This window comes from Ptychodera flava, chromosome 18, assembly GCF_041260155.1.
Source record: "Ptychodera flava strain L36383 chromosome 18, AS_Pfla_20210202, whole genome shotgun sequence".
NCBI lineage: Eukaryota > Metazoa > Hemichordata > Enteropneusta > Ptychoderidae > Ptychodera > Ptychodera flava.
Genome location: NC_091945.1, coordinates 32153613 through 32168411, shown reverse-complemented (window position 1 = coordinate 32168411; position 14799 = coordinate 32153613). Strand labels below are relative to the sequence as shown.

The following is a 14799-nucleotide window of genomic DNA, read 5'->3' as shown; positions in this document are numbered from 1 at the left end:
TCGAATAATACAACCACAAAGACCCGTTGCGATAACTTTCAGCTCCCCCAGCCCAAGGAGAACTAAGACAAGACATTTACCCCCGTTTTGAAAAACTGACTGAATGATATGTTTTGTGGTTGGTAAGCTTATGTTTTGAAAAAAAGTTTCAATACGCTTCGATGGCAATGAAAATCTCATTGTATGATTTTGTTACTAAACTAAGGCATTCATTAGAGCACAGTTATTCCTTAAGCCCATGATTTCATATCGGTAAATCTATATGCAACGGCATTAATTTGCACAATGGAGCGAAAGCTTGTACATTTCTGAGAAATCATTTCTGAGAATCATTTCATATATGAAACATAAATCATGATTTAATGGTAGGCCTATATTTGAACAAAAAGTAGTTTTCCGATGAAATCAACTCTGTAATACGTCAATGATCTGTCCTCGAGGTGGCAATCAATACTGGTCTTGCATAATTAGTGTTTACTGGAACACTGATAGAATAAAGAGTCTCGTTGATTTTTATGGTAGGTCTACACTGAATCATTGACCTGATACTTATCAAAGCTTACAGCATTTATTTATGTTGCCACTCGTGGTTTCCTCCAAATCGCTGTTTTCATTGCTCGAACAATACAACCACGTATTCCACATGAGCGACGTGTGAGATGCATTTTTGTCAAAGAGGTGATAATTACGTGAATTAAGGCATCAAGAAAGTGAAGAACGGAGACTCATACGAGTTTAGGACTTTACTTCAGTGAATTATTCGACCTTGTTTATCACAATATCTTAATACAAAATATTAAAATATAAGTGGCAAAACTGCACTCTTCTTAAAATTATGTCACAATGACAGATCAAGATTGTCTTGTTTAATATGGATCGCTAAGCGACCCTCTTTAGGGGTCAAGCCTATGACCAGTTTTTTTTTTATTTCGCTGTTAATGAACTTACGGTAGCTCAGAAATATCAGTGCAGCATGTGTCTGTACTGTGTCTGATGATGCCACAACACAGGCAGTTAGCTCTAATATCCTTGAAATTGAAACAAAGGTAAGCGTTGACAGGAAATTGATAAAGTTTTGGTGCTGCAATCTTATAGGAAGCGATCAATAAATACTTCTACAGCTCTTTTGTTACATTTTGATTGCTGTCAAATAGATTGGGTCACTGTACAGCGATAGTTTTGTCTCAGAATAAGAACTCTGTGAAGAGTTCTTTTAGATCAAGATTTAATGACCAAAGTAGGCCTAATGTTTTATTTAATCATTTATGGCGTTTACCAATACCGAGAAGGGTACTGTTTGAAAGGGACAACGTCGCTCTCTTTTAGTTTTTTTCATGAATTTTATTTTATATGACAAGTAGTTGTGTTTGTTTGTTTTACAAATATTTTGGACGTCATGCAAGCTTTTGAAATGAATGAAATCATAATTGGCGGTGCCTTTCATATTCTCGACCGCGGAGTGACGTCAGCAGTTGAAACGCATACGAGCGAGGTGAATGAGAGATCAGACGATACAGAAGAGAGAACGATACAGAAATTGTGTGGAAAAAAGCAGAACTAAAAGTTATGTCATTTATGTACACTGAAACTTTAAATATTACTTTGGTGGTTGAAAAATCCGAACTTCCCACGGCGCTGTGACGCAAAAATGACGTCAGAATCCGCAAGTACCCGGATGGCCCGCGGTCGAGAATAGGCTTAGGTAATGACAGAAGCTTTCATTCTCACTTTTGTGATGTAAATTTGTTGCAATTAGGAGTAGGAAAATCCATTTTGTCTTGGGATTACAAACTGAATGATTTGTTTGCATTCAGCAAAGGGGTTATTCTTGAATGTTTTTGAGATATGTACAGTCATAATTTTATACACCGGACGGATTTTTGCAGGCAATCCGCGTTTTCTTGATATCACCAAATGGGCATAAGGCTTATAGGTTGTAAAGAGCGACTTTGTCCCTTCAATGAATTACAGAGAAGAACAATCTTGCTCTTGTGTCAATAGATTATACACCTTTTAGTCCAACTTTACCTGAAAAAAGTCGAAATTTAGGCGGTTTTTGGATGCTTCTCGCGCACTAGGGAGGTTAAGATTTCATACGGGAACGGAACGTCATCACTTTCTGCGCGCTCTCATCATGTTCTGATGATGTCACACGTTCTCTTGTCGTTTGGCAGTCATTTTCTACGTAAAACTGCCACTTTTCTCGTACACCTTTTACGAGAACAATTTCCTCGCTTCGCCATAGACTTGATATTCAAAACTGACATTCCCTTCGTTTTGTATTGTTGCTCTTGGCTTAATCGATCGCCGTCTGATTATGAGATATTTTAGATAACAAAAAGGAAAAAGTACCTCGTGCAGCGCACTCGCAGACGACGGCACACGCGCGGCAGACGTCGCATACACTGCACTGCCGATAACACTCTGTCTACACTAAAATTAACATTGTCATTTGTTTTACCTCCGTGACATTACACGGTTTTTCAAACGCAAAGCAAAATTTCAGTATTTTCAAGTTTTTATCTCTGTGTTTTATTAACCTGATATCAGAGCAAAATCCCTTAGACAATGCGACTGTATGAGTCGGATGTGTGAGTCGGCACGCACACGTCTTAATCTAGACTTGCGTCAAGTCTATGGGCATATAAAAATCAAAACAGAGCGAATTGAATGTATAAACTTCAGTTGCGATAGGCTGTTACGTAGATCGTTGGGTGAACACGGATATGTGAATCTTGCTCGGCTACCCAGTTAGGGACTGGTCAGTTTCTTCGGCCTTGGGGGAGGGGGGGGGGGTTGGATTATTTTTTGCCGTCGTCAAAAAGTGGCTGACCCCCCTATTCCAAATTTTGAAAACAGGTTGACCCCCCCCCCCCTATTCCAAATTTTGAAAACAGGGTGACCCCCCGGCGCGAGACATAGGTAAAACAAAAGGTGGACATAAATTTTATATATATATATATATATATATATATATATATATATATATATATATATATATATATATATATATATATATATATATATATATATATATATATATATATATATACACAAAATGTATACAATGTGCCCTCCGGTTATCACCATAATGATAATGGCTTTATGGCAACCTCTGAACTTGGGCACAGATACATATATATATATATATATATATATATATATATATATATATATATATATATATATATATATATATATATATATATATATATATATATATATATATATATATATATATATTATATTTTACTTTTTACATATATTTATATTTTAAGTAGGCATTCTATGTTTTAATGAAATTGTTGACATGTCAGTTGTAAGATAGAAATTTTTAAAGTGTCAATCTTAAAGTTTGAATACAGTATATTTTGAATGAGCTGTATTTTGAATGAGCTGTGAATGTATTTCACACTTTCTATGCTTAACCAGATGTCCTGAACTGTTGTACAGAAATGGATGTCAATCATTAATACCAAAGAGGAAAAAGCAGTGAATCAAAAACTTTGATAGATGTTAAGGCTTGCCAACCATCCAATAAATCTCCTGAGGAGCCATAGAGAGCTTATTTAGCCTAAACTGATGTGTACAGTTTCTGAGAAGACCTTTTCTTGTAACATTGAAACCATAAAAGCGCAGCTAATGATGACAAAAACTGCCTTTTTTTAACTGTTATTTTGTTCATAAAAAGCATCTTTCAACAGAAAACCTGTGACACAAAGGAAAATAATTGCCTCAATGAGAAGGAAAGATATCTTGTCATTTTTCTATCTCTAAAATAAGTCACTGTATCAAATATATATTGTGAAATATTTGTGCATGTCGCTTTCTCATACTGAATTCTCATAGAGAGAACAGAAAAGTATCAGGAATTTGTCATCCTTTTCATATGAAATGCAGATTTCATAATGGTACACTTTCACTTAGCAAACATCAAGATATCTCTGATTTAATTATTATAGCATGGCGCCCGAAGGGCGTGCCGAAAAATATGAAACATCCTGATATCTCTGATATATATGCCTTGTATATTAAAGTCATGCACCTGAAGGGCATGCTAAAAATGTCTGATATATTAAAGTAATGAGCTTGAAGAGCACACTGAAAAGTATTGAACATACAGCTATCTCTGATGTAAGTATGCTTGATATGTTAAAGTTGGGCGTGCTGAAAAATATGACTGATTATTAAAGTTACGAGCCCAAAGGGCGCGCCGAAAAATACAACTGAATGATGAAATTTGTCGCTTACACTAGCATTTTAGGCAATGATGAGCCTGTGTCAAAATTCAAAAATACCGTCAAGGACACTATGTGCTCACATTCGGTTTGAATAGGTCCATTCGAGAAAAATTTAAACCAGGAAAAACAAGAATGACAAAAGCAAATAAGGTCTCCAACTTAGGTACTTGAGGTCATCTTTAGGAACATGCATATCAACTTCTATAGCAATGGGAGAAGCAGATCCTAAATACATAAGCAAATGTCAACAACAAAAAACAGAGAAGGCTTGATAAAAAGAAAAGGTGGGAGTGGGCAAAACACAAGGATCTGGTAAAAAAGTAATGCTACATCATCAATCTTCTAGACCCTACCCCCTCCTGAATATAAAATGTTCCACCCCTTGGTATTACATAAGACCAAATGACAGGAAGTACATTTACAACCTTGAATATTTTTTAATTAATGCCATGAGTGTTATCATTCTAATGTAAACAGCACTTAAGGTAGTAACAGATAGTGAAATGCCTTCCACTGTGGGCGGTGATTACAACATCTGGAATTATCCTGGATCCAAATTTCTCATCGGTTCTTGTATGTCTTACATAGAAAAGTTGCAAAAATTGGTCCAAAATGAAAAAAATCACCTTAGCTTTGTTTTCTGGATCAAATTTTCCTACAAAATGATACCAAACATGACAAAATTATGTTCACAGCCTTCAAAATTGTCTCACAACATATCCTGGGTTGGTGTAGGTCATTTAAGGTCACAAACTGAGAAAATTACCTGAAATATACAAATTTTGGGGTTTCCCATCACTTTGAGCAGAAAATTTATCTAATGACATCTTTCGGGACTTTATACCAAATTACAAAGCTATCAAACAAGGGACTTTATACTAAATTACAAAGCTATCAAACAAGTAATTTTGAGATAAAGTTTTCTTGACCAAAAATGACAATATGTCTTAAAAATACAAATTTGTATATTTCAGGACAATTTCAACATATCTAACTATTGTCATCTCTGTACGTCTGTGTACCAAATATGAAAGCTGTCTGTCCAGGGGTTTTAAAAAGGAAATACTGTTTAAGATTTTTTGACCAAAAATGACAAAATTGCTCAAAAATAGTAATTTTCCCAATTTTAGTCATAATTTCAACAAATTAGAAGAGTAACACCTTCGCAAAGATCCAACCCAAATTTGAGAGCGATTGGGCTGGCAGTTTCAGAGATGAAGAATTTTTACTGAAAATGAGAAAAATCACCAAAAATTCAGCAAAAATACAAAATTAAGGATATTATCACAATATTTATAAAACTGTATAAGGTTCACCTAAGGTACTTGCACACAAATTTTCAAAGCAATCAAAAGAGCGGTTCTTGAGTTATTAATGCTTAAGCATTTTCACATTTTGTAAGCTCATTTGCATAATTTTGGCAACGCAGACTTCATTTGAACAAAATCCCATCTATAGCCCAGGATGCATCCACACACCAAATACCAAGCTGAAACGTGCAGCGGTTTGCGTGTTTTTGATGTTGACGGACATACTGTACATACATACATACATACATACATACATACATACATACACACATACATACAGACGCCATCGACTTCAGCCTATACGATAAACTCACATTGGTATAACCAAATGTGAGCTAAAAACACACTGACCCCCCCTATTGGGCATTTCAAAAACATGGTGACCCCCCCTATCACCAAAGTCAAAAACAGGGTGACCCCCCCCCCCCAGCCTGAAGAAACTGACCAGTCCCTTATTGCTGCCGTGGAAAGCAAAGCGACAGGGCCGGTCAAGTCTTAATCCGAATCTGTGCAGAACGTTACGCGTACGGAAAGCGTAGCCACTCTTCGTTACGTTCTCGCGTACGGAATACAGAGTAGAGAGGTTAAGATGTGCGTACGTAGCGTGAACGTAACGTCGAACGCCTACACACGTTGCGTTCACGCTACGTGTGCGGTAAAGCGATTAAGATAATAACGTGACCTTTGACATCGAGGAAACTTGCAAGCTGTAAAAATGAATCTGATTGGCGCGGAAGTTTACTTTTATCCAATCATCTCTAGTGTTACAACATTCTTTTGTATGCTCCTTGTTGGTAAACATTACAAGGATGGCTGCGGCTCGGAGAAGGTATGTAGGATGTCAATGACACATTTTATTGTATATTTTGTTTTTATGAGAAAATTTTAAACCGGAAAAAACCTATAAGATGAATAAACTCGAGGCAAGGCAAAATCACTTGAAAATAACAACGAGGAAATAAAATAGGTGTAGTTCCTACATGTATGATGTGGCAACACAGCTGTTGAAGATGAGCGAGTTAAAAAAAATTATGTTGACGACGAGCAGTTGTATCATGAAAATCAAGTAACCAGAAAGTTTAGAAAGAAAAAAATAATTTCTTTTGAATTTAGCGTAGTGTTCACGTGTGTAGGTGATCTGTCCCTTGCCATAACTACAGTGGCAGCCTCGACTGCATCCACGGGCTACAACATTCACATTTGCCTCTATCCTGTTAAAATTGTAGACGCAGACGAGAAGAGATCGTTGACGCACTTTTGGTTTGTGAGGAAGATGATAGTGACTTGGATATGCTGTTAACTGATACATTCTCAACCGGAAGAAATCTTGAAAATACACCAGTGAACCTCGATCAATTTTCGGACGATGAGTGCTTTGAATTTTTCAGGTAATGTAGATCTTATGCCTTAATGTAAATACCTGCATCTATATGGAACTGTCTTTTGTTCAACTAATTTTTATTTCATGTTATCTTTGTCTATTTTATTTATTGATTATTATAAAAACATTTATATATTTAATTGTTTCTATAGCACTCAGCAAAATTCTCCTCTTATGGTACAAATTTTATTACTCAACTTCCAGATTTGCAAAACCAGACCTTACCCGGTTGCATGATGGACTCTCTCTCCCAGAAAAAATTGTAGGATACAATGGAACTGCTGCAACAAGTATGGAAGCTCTGCTCATACTTCTACGCAGACTAGCCTATCCAAACCGTTGGTGTGATTTAGTCACATTTTTTCAGAGGGATGAACCAGAGTTGAGCATTATTTTCAACACGGTAAATAATTTTAATTTTATATACTGGTACACAGAAAGTGAAACCCACATGATAGGCTTTAGGGCAAACCATAATTTGATAAAAATCAGATGCAGGGAACAAATAACAGTCTGTAAAACTGATGAGATTTCATAGTCACAGTCACATGCAGATATGTATTTAAAACAATTGCATTTTTATAACTTGCGCTACCTATCCCAAATGTGCTTTCGGTGTTTTACTTTTATACAGATTGTAGAACATATCTATGAAGAATTTGGTCATCTTTTGACATCTCTGAATTTGGTGTGGCTTGATCTGGTGACATTTGCTGAAGCAGTTCATAACAAGGGGGCTACACTAGATAATTGTTGGGGGTTCATCGATGGAACTGCCAGATCAATTTCAAGACCAACAAGTGGCCAAGGTGTTGTGTTCTCTGGGCATAAGCGAACTCACTGTCTTAAATTCCAAGTAAGGATATCATGTTTTTCACTTAGCTAGCAATCTTCTTTTTAAGGAGGCATAGTCTTTTCATAATGTGTGAATCATATTCATTTCACAGGTTTCTATTGGAAAAAAAGAGCAAGCTGTGTTCCCTAAGGAGACCTTACACACGTTATGTATTAATTTATACAAGAAATTTGAGCTAATTACTGTTAAGTCCAAGGGATCATTTACAAACTCATTCACAATTAGCCTTCCCACTAAAAATTTCAAATTTACTCTTGAAAAAAATTTATTGGTTTGGAAAGGTGTCAATTAAATTGTTCAACGAATTTTCATGTCTGAATAATTCAAGTGTTTCTTCAAATGTTTAGAATTCCATGTAAGAAAAAAAATGTGTTTTGTCTTCTTATCAGTATCTCACTTTCTAAACCAAGTTGACAATATTTTTCCATTCAATTTCAGTCCATTCAAGCTCCAAATGGCCTCATTGCCCACATGTTTGGACCTATAGAAGGGAGCCGTCATGATGCCTTCATGCTTGGAGAGAGTGAAGTACTTCCAAAACTAGAGCAGCTTCAAAATGATGGCCCAATGATGTGTGTTTACGGGGACCCTGCTTATCCACTCCGACCCGAGTTAATGGGCCCATTCAAAGGAGCACACCTAACACCCCAGCAGCAGATTTTCAATCGGTCCATGTCTGAAGTACGTGTATGTGTAGAATGGGGCTTTGCAAAGATAATCACTTTGTTTGCATTTCTTGATTTTAAGAAGAATCAAAAACTGTACCTACAGCCTGTTGCCATGTACTTTCTTGTAGCAACCATTCTAACTAATTGTCACACTTGTCTGTATGGGAGTGAGACTTCAACATTTTTTGATCTGCAGCCACCAACACTTGAAATGTATCTTTCAAATGAACAAGTACTGTAAAAACCTGTTTGTTTCAACCAGTGAAAAATAATTGGAGGTTGAAATAGATTGTAATTCAAATTTGCAAATTTGTCAAAATGAGAGCATCTTTTTGATGTGTTAAATGAAAAAAATTTACTGTGTGATGTCCAACAACAGAGAAATATTATTTTTACTTTTTGGCGTATAACTTGAAATAATTTTAAATGGTCATACTTCACTGTATTTTAAATTTTCAAAATAGTATCATTATTAATAAACATGTTTTCTTGATATATGATTGTCAGGAGTTATAGTATCTGCTACAGGACAGTCTCAGATTTGGATTCACTCAAAGTTTTGGTAAATTAGTAAGTTGTTTGGGAACCTGCTGCAACCATGTATGTGTGTTGACTTACTTAAAGACAAGTGACCCTAACGGCCGATATAGCTCTGCTGTTATATTTAAGAGAACTGAGATGATATCAATGTGAGAAGTGACATTCATATTCAACCACAGTTTAACTGTCCAGACAATCATTGTGATTGTCAAAAAATTTGCAATGATTAATTACCCAAAAAGGATAACGATGCAAATTTACAAAAACTGCTACAATATCGCCAAGGTAGCCCATGAGAAACTGCATAAAAATCAGTGCAAGAAACTCTGAAATTTTATCATCAGATAGAGGAAAATTACACAAAAATTAAGAGATGCTATATTTAGAAACAAACCTTGAATCCCGATCAACGCTATTAGCATGTAGTAAGTAGCTAAATTACAAAAAATATAATTTATAACAAAACAATTTTTAAAAATGTTTTCCTTTGTCACAATACAGCAAGTACAGCCCATTATTGTTTATAGTCTATAGAAAAAACAATCAAATCTATGTCACCTTTTGGCTGAACTTAAAATCTAATTACAAGTTCTGTAATCATGCTAGATACAGTGACATGGATTTCCATGATGGAAATTTGTCCAAAATTGCAATTAGCTCAGAACATTCAGAAAAACCGTCAACATTTTGAAAAACAAACGTTGCTGAGCTTTCAATTACCAAGAATCAAAGTTTACTACTTACCAAACAAAATTACATGTTCATGTACACCACAAAGCATCGTACACAACTTTTCCAATTGGTGAAACCCAACAAGTATATCTTAGGAAGGCAGTGACCATGGAGGTAGCAAAGCCACTGCACTGGGGCCTATATAATACATGCAATGACTAGTGTTTCAGAAATTTCCCGTTCCGCGTAAACAAAACAGAAAACCTGACAATTGGTCAGCAGTTAAATAAGGTATTCTTGGTAAAATGAGAGATATACTTCATGCATAAAATACATCAAATAGATCGCATATTGCGTAAAAAGACAAAGGTTGCCCGGAAAGTGGAGGTGAACTGCATGATAGACCAGGTCAGCTCAATGCATTTCACAACATCATCGGGCATCGAGCGAACAGTCAAGTTTTCCCAGGTTCCGAGTGGGGCTACACCAGTTCAAAGTTGTCTACGATGCTATGCACTTCACCAACATGACAGTCAGATAAGCCTGAAATTAATATCCAGTAATATATATAATTATGAACTGGGGGTTTTGCAGCGGGCATCCTTTCGCTGCCGTTTTGTTGCTTCCGTGTTCGGCCAAAGGTCACTACAGCGGCAATCTGAAGGATGCCCTCAACGAAAAATCCCCTCTGATAAATTGTGCTCTTTTTTACATAAAATGTATCGTTACTAAGCAACTTTCAACATTAACACATTAAGTGATAAAGAAAGTCGGAATACAAATCATTGGCATTGAAGTCACTTCTCAAATAAACCCTTATTTTTTTCTCGGAATTCACATACGTGAAACTTACCTTTTTCACGTAAAATACGGCTAGCAGACGACAAACGAACGTGTGACGTAATCAAATTACGGGAAAGGCGCGCAAGAAGTGATGACGTTTACGTTCACGTTACGTTAACGTAAGCAATCTTAATCTCTCTTGTGTCCGTATTTTGACGAGCTGCATGTTGTTGATATTATTCCGCTTTTGGACCATTCCACTTCACTGGGTGGTTGTGGTAAAATTTCAGATTTAATTTAATTATTAAGATGTCAATCCGGGTTTCCATAATTTGCAGGGTGTTTATATTTATGTGAAGTACCACATTACTGTAAATGTGAAACATAGGCTGGAGTGTGTAAAGTGAGTAATTTTTGAACTCTGAAAAATCTAGTAGGCTCCCCTACTCACAGCCCTTCATGAAATCTACGAGGCCTACCAAAAATCCGGTCAAAATCGACCTCGCGCGGCTCACGGTGTAGACTTATCCAAGTCTGTGATTTGTGAATGTTTTAGTAGGGTGAACGCGATGATTTGCGTTCTGTTTTCATTGTAGCCTGCCATGCCTCCGCGAGCACAGGGTTGATTAATTCTCGTCTGGGTACAAGCAGACTTTGGGACCGTTTTCTCGAACGTACGTAGCTGCAGTAAGCAACTCGAGGTTTTGCCTGGGTATTTGGTCGGACGGCAAAACCACTGTTTTTTTTTTTGCCCGACCCAAATACCCAGGCAAAACCTCCAGCTACTCTACTGCAGCTAGAACGTACGTAGCGCGGGGCCGGCCGTTCTCGCCGCACGGGGCCGTTCTCACTTGTCACCGTCTTCATATCGTTTTGTGTGCCGAACATGGAAGTATTTACGCATACAAACTAGTTTTCTGTCAAATAAAAAAGATATATCTGAAAATTAACCTCACATGTTGGGGTTAGGCTATAATGGCTTTCCCTGCCGTTCTCCGCCCATTTTTAGACAGTGAGTAAGCTCTGTAAGCTTACAACTGTAAACTCGGACATGGCTAAAGCAAAAGGGATACGTTCAGATAGGCGCACACATTACAGTTATGCTCAACGGAAAGTAGACGATGAGATTAAATGATACCTTACTCAATTACTAATTTACATCAGACACTTTATTTCTAAAACTACACTAGTACCTCACAATATTGCTTGCGAGCGGCAAGTTCTCAAAGACAAGAATAACAAATACCAGACCTAAATGATTCCTTAACATAACAGTCGCTTGCCTGCTTCTCTGCCGACATGAGTGCCTTATCTCTTTCCACTGGTTTATTGCCGTAATCTTATACCACGATACTAATTACACAGCGACAAAAAGACAACTGTAGTTCTTGCTGAAATGAACGTCATCGCCGGGGTAGACCGGCCGACATTGTTGAGACACTGCTCAGTAAGTGTCAAGTAGATTGGATTTTTCAATCTTTAAAATCATGACTTCTGCTTTTGCCAATTTTCATTTTCTTTGACACTAAAATGCCTTAAAAACAGATTACCCCTAATTAGTCCCCGCGGACGAAGTCCGGCGGGGACTTATAGATTGGGTCCCGTCCGTCCGTCCGTCCGTCCGTCCGTCATCAACAGTTTCTCAGACACTGCTAAACTGATTTTGTTCAAACTTGGCACAAAGGCATAGGACTATGACCTACAGATGCACGTCGATTTATTTTGTGATACGATCCAATATGGGCGCGAGGCGGCCATTTTATTGCGATTTTTCATGTCTTTGGACCATAACTCAGACATCCTTGAGCACATTCTGCTCAAACTTGGCACAAAGGCATAACATTATGGCTTTCATATCCATGTCAAATTTTATTGCGATATGTTTCAATATGGGCGCGTGGCGGCCATTTTGTTGCGATTTTTCATGTCTTTGGACCATAACTCAGACATCCTTGAGCACATTCTGCTCAAACTTGGCACAAAGGCATAACACTATGGCTTAAATATCCATGTCAAATTATTTTGCGATGTGTTTCAATATGGGTGCGTGGCGGCCATTTTGTTGCGATTTTTCATGTCTTTGGACCATAACTCAGACATCCTTGAACAGATTCTTATCAAACTTGCCACAAAGGTATAACACTATGGCTTACATATCCATGTCAAATTATTTTGTGATACAATCCAATATGGCCACGAGGCGGCCATTTTGTTTGCGATTTTTCGTGTCTTTGAACAATAACTCAAAGATCCTTGAACCGATTCTGTTCAAACTTGACACAAAGGCATAACACTATGTCCTACATATGCACGTTGAATTATATTGCGATACGATCCAATATGGGCGTGATTGGCGGGCGCCATTTTGTTGCGATTTTTCATGTCTTTGAACCATAACTCAGACATCCTTGAACCGATTCTGTTCAAATTTGGCACAAAAGCAAAACATTATGCCCTTCATATGAACACCAATTTATTTCGTGATATGATCCAATATGGCTGACAGGCGGCCATTTTTTTTGCGATTTTTTCATGTCTTCGAACCATAACTCAAACATTTTTTGAACCGATTTGGTTCAAACTTGGCACAAAGGCAAAGCACTATGGCATACATATGCATGTATCAATTAAGCTCGCGATAGGATCAAATATGGCTGCAGAACTGCCATTTTGTTGGAATTTTGCATGTCTTTGAATCGTAATTCAAAGGTCATTACACCCATTTTGTCCAAACTTGGCACAAAGATCAAGCACTATGGCATACATATACATGTCAATTTACTTTGTGACATGTTCCAATATGGCTGCCAGATTGCCATTTTTTTTCAATATTGCTGTCAGATGGTCATTTTGGATTTTTTCATGTCTTTGAGGCTTAATCATATGCAAATATTCTTTAACCAATGTTGTTGAGACTTGGTACAAAGATAAAGTACTATGGCATACATATGCATGTCTACTAATTTTGTACTATGATCCATATGGTCAATAGACAGCCATTTGATTTAAATTTTGGTGTGATTTTTTTATGTCTTTGAACATAAACATACGTCACTATCCCTCGATGGACTGATTTTGTTCAAACGTGATACGAAGATAAAATACTATGGCTGCATTTTTGTGTACATTAATTTGTTTCATTATATGATCCGAAATGGCTGATTACAACAACATACCCGATCCCATACCATTTCGAAAATTCCACCAAACCATGTGTATAGTATGTGCCATCATGACACTGGAGGCAGTAAGGGCATCGTTATGGGTGATGTAATCAAAAGTTCCTTGAGTGGTCATTACAGGCAGAGATGAGTCATTTATTGAACGTTCCTCAGATTACTTTATTATGCAAGTCACAGGCCGAATGCACCCGTTGCATCAATGTCATTCCACAGCTACCTAGACCACAGCTACCTAGACACCAAAGATTATAACAAATGGACAAGCGGGGACTGTGTCATCAACGATGACTTGTTCTTTGTATGAAAATGCCTCGACCTAACCCCCCTAATTCTTTGTAAAACAGGTCCACACTTACGATTGATAACAATGGGTATTTTGCCAAACCATGGTGGCGAAAATGTTACAATCAACTGCCACTCTGTAATTTGTGCTAGAGTGAAGTGTGGACAAAAACATTTGGATAAAACTGACTTAATTTGGCAATGTTATCACGCATGGGGGTCTCTAGCTATGTACCATATCGCCAACTTTACAATTACCTAAGGCTGCGTTCACAAAAAACGATTAGGGGGGGGGGGCTGGAGGAATTCAGGGGGGGATTCGAAAATTTTTGGGGTAGTAGGGGGGGGGACTTGAAAATTTTGCTCTACCTGTAGGGGGGGGACTTGAAAATTTTTGGTTCCCTTTTGTGTTTTACATTTTCCTATTCCAAGTTTTTGTAGATAATTCAATGAAAAATGAATACCATTTTTAATGTCATCATAGTAATAATTTAACAAAATTTAGAACCATTTTGTCACATTTCATGACTTGTATCTCGAAAAAATCTAAATGTGTGGTTTGTCGTAAAAAACAAACTTTAGCCTCCTAACCTGGGCAGAAGCTGCAACTGTTAATGATTTCTGCAATATTTCTATGCAATGGAACAAATATAGTTTCTGCTATCTCCCTACAGCATGCGCAAACACACAATATTTAGTTTGTCAACAAAGCCTGTATATATAAATATAAATACGTATTTGGTGATAATTTAATTGGAGTCCAGGCTGACAGTCAGTTGTCAGTGTTTTAATGCATGGTACACATATATAGGCTGTGATAGCATTAGCTGAATACTAGACAATTCAACATGCTGTAGGGAGTAGAACAAGAATGCAGTTGTAAA

The 14799-nt window shown here is 37.1% G+C and overlaps 1 protein-coding gene across 1 annotated transcript; it reads left to right on the top strand.

Moving 5' to 3' along the window:
- The first annotated feature begins 6127 nt into the window (after positions 1 to 6127).
- On the top strand, positions 6128 to 8954 carry LOC139117400 (uncharacterized). The gene is made up of 5 exons (XM_070680485.1): positions 6128 to 6380; positions 6778 to 6939; positions 7137 to 7335; positions 7567 to 7788; positions 8227 to 8954. The coding sequence occupies exons 1-5, from the start codon at positions 6361 to 6363 to the stop codon at positions 8695 to 8697; spliced, it is 1074 nt and encodes a 357-aa protein (XP_070536586.1). The 5' UTR covers positions 6128 to 6360; the 3' UTR covers positions 8698 to 8954.
- The last annotated feature ends 5845 nt before the right edge of the window (positions 8955 to 14799 follow it).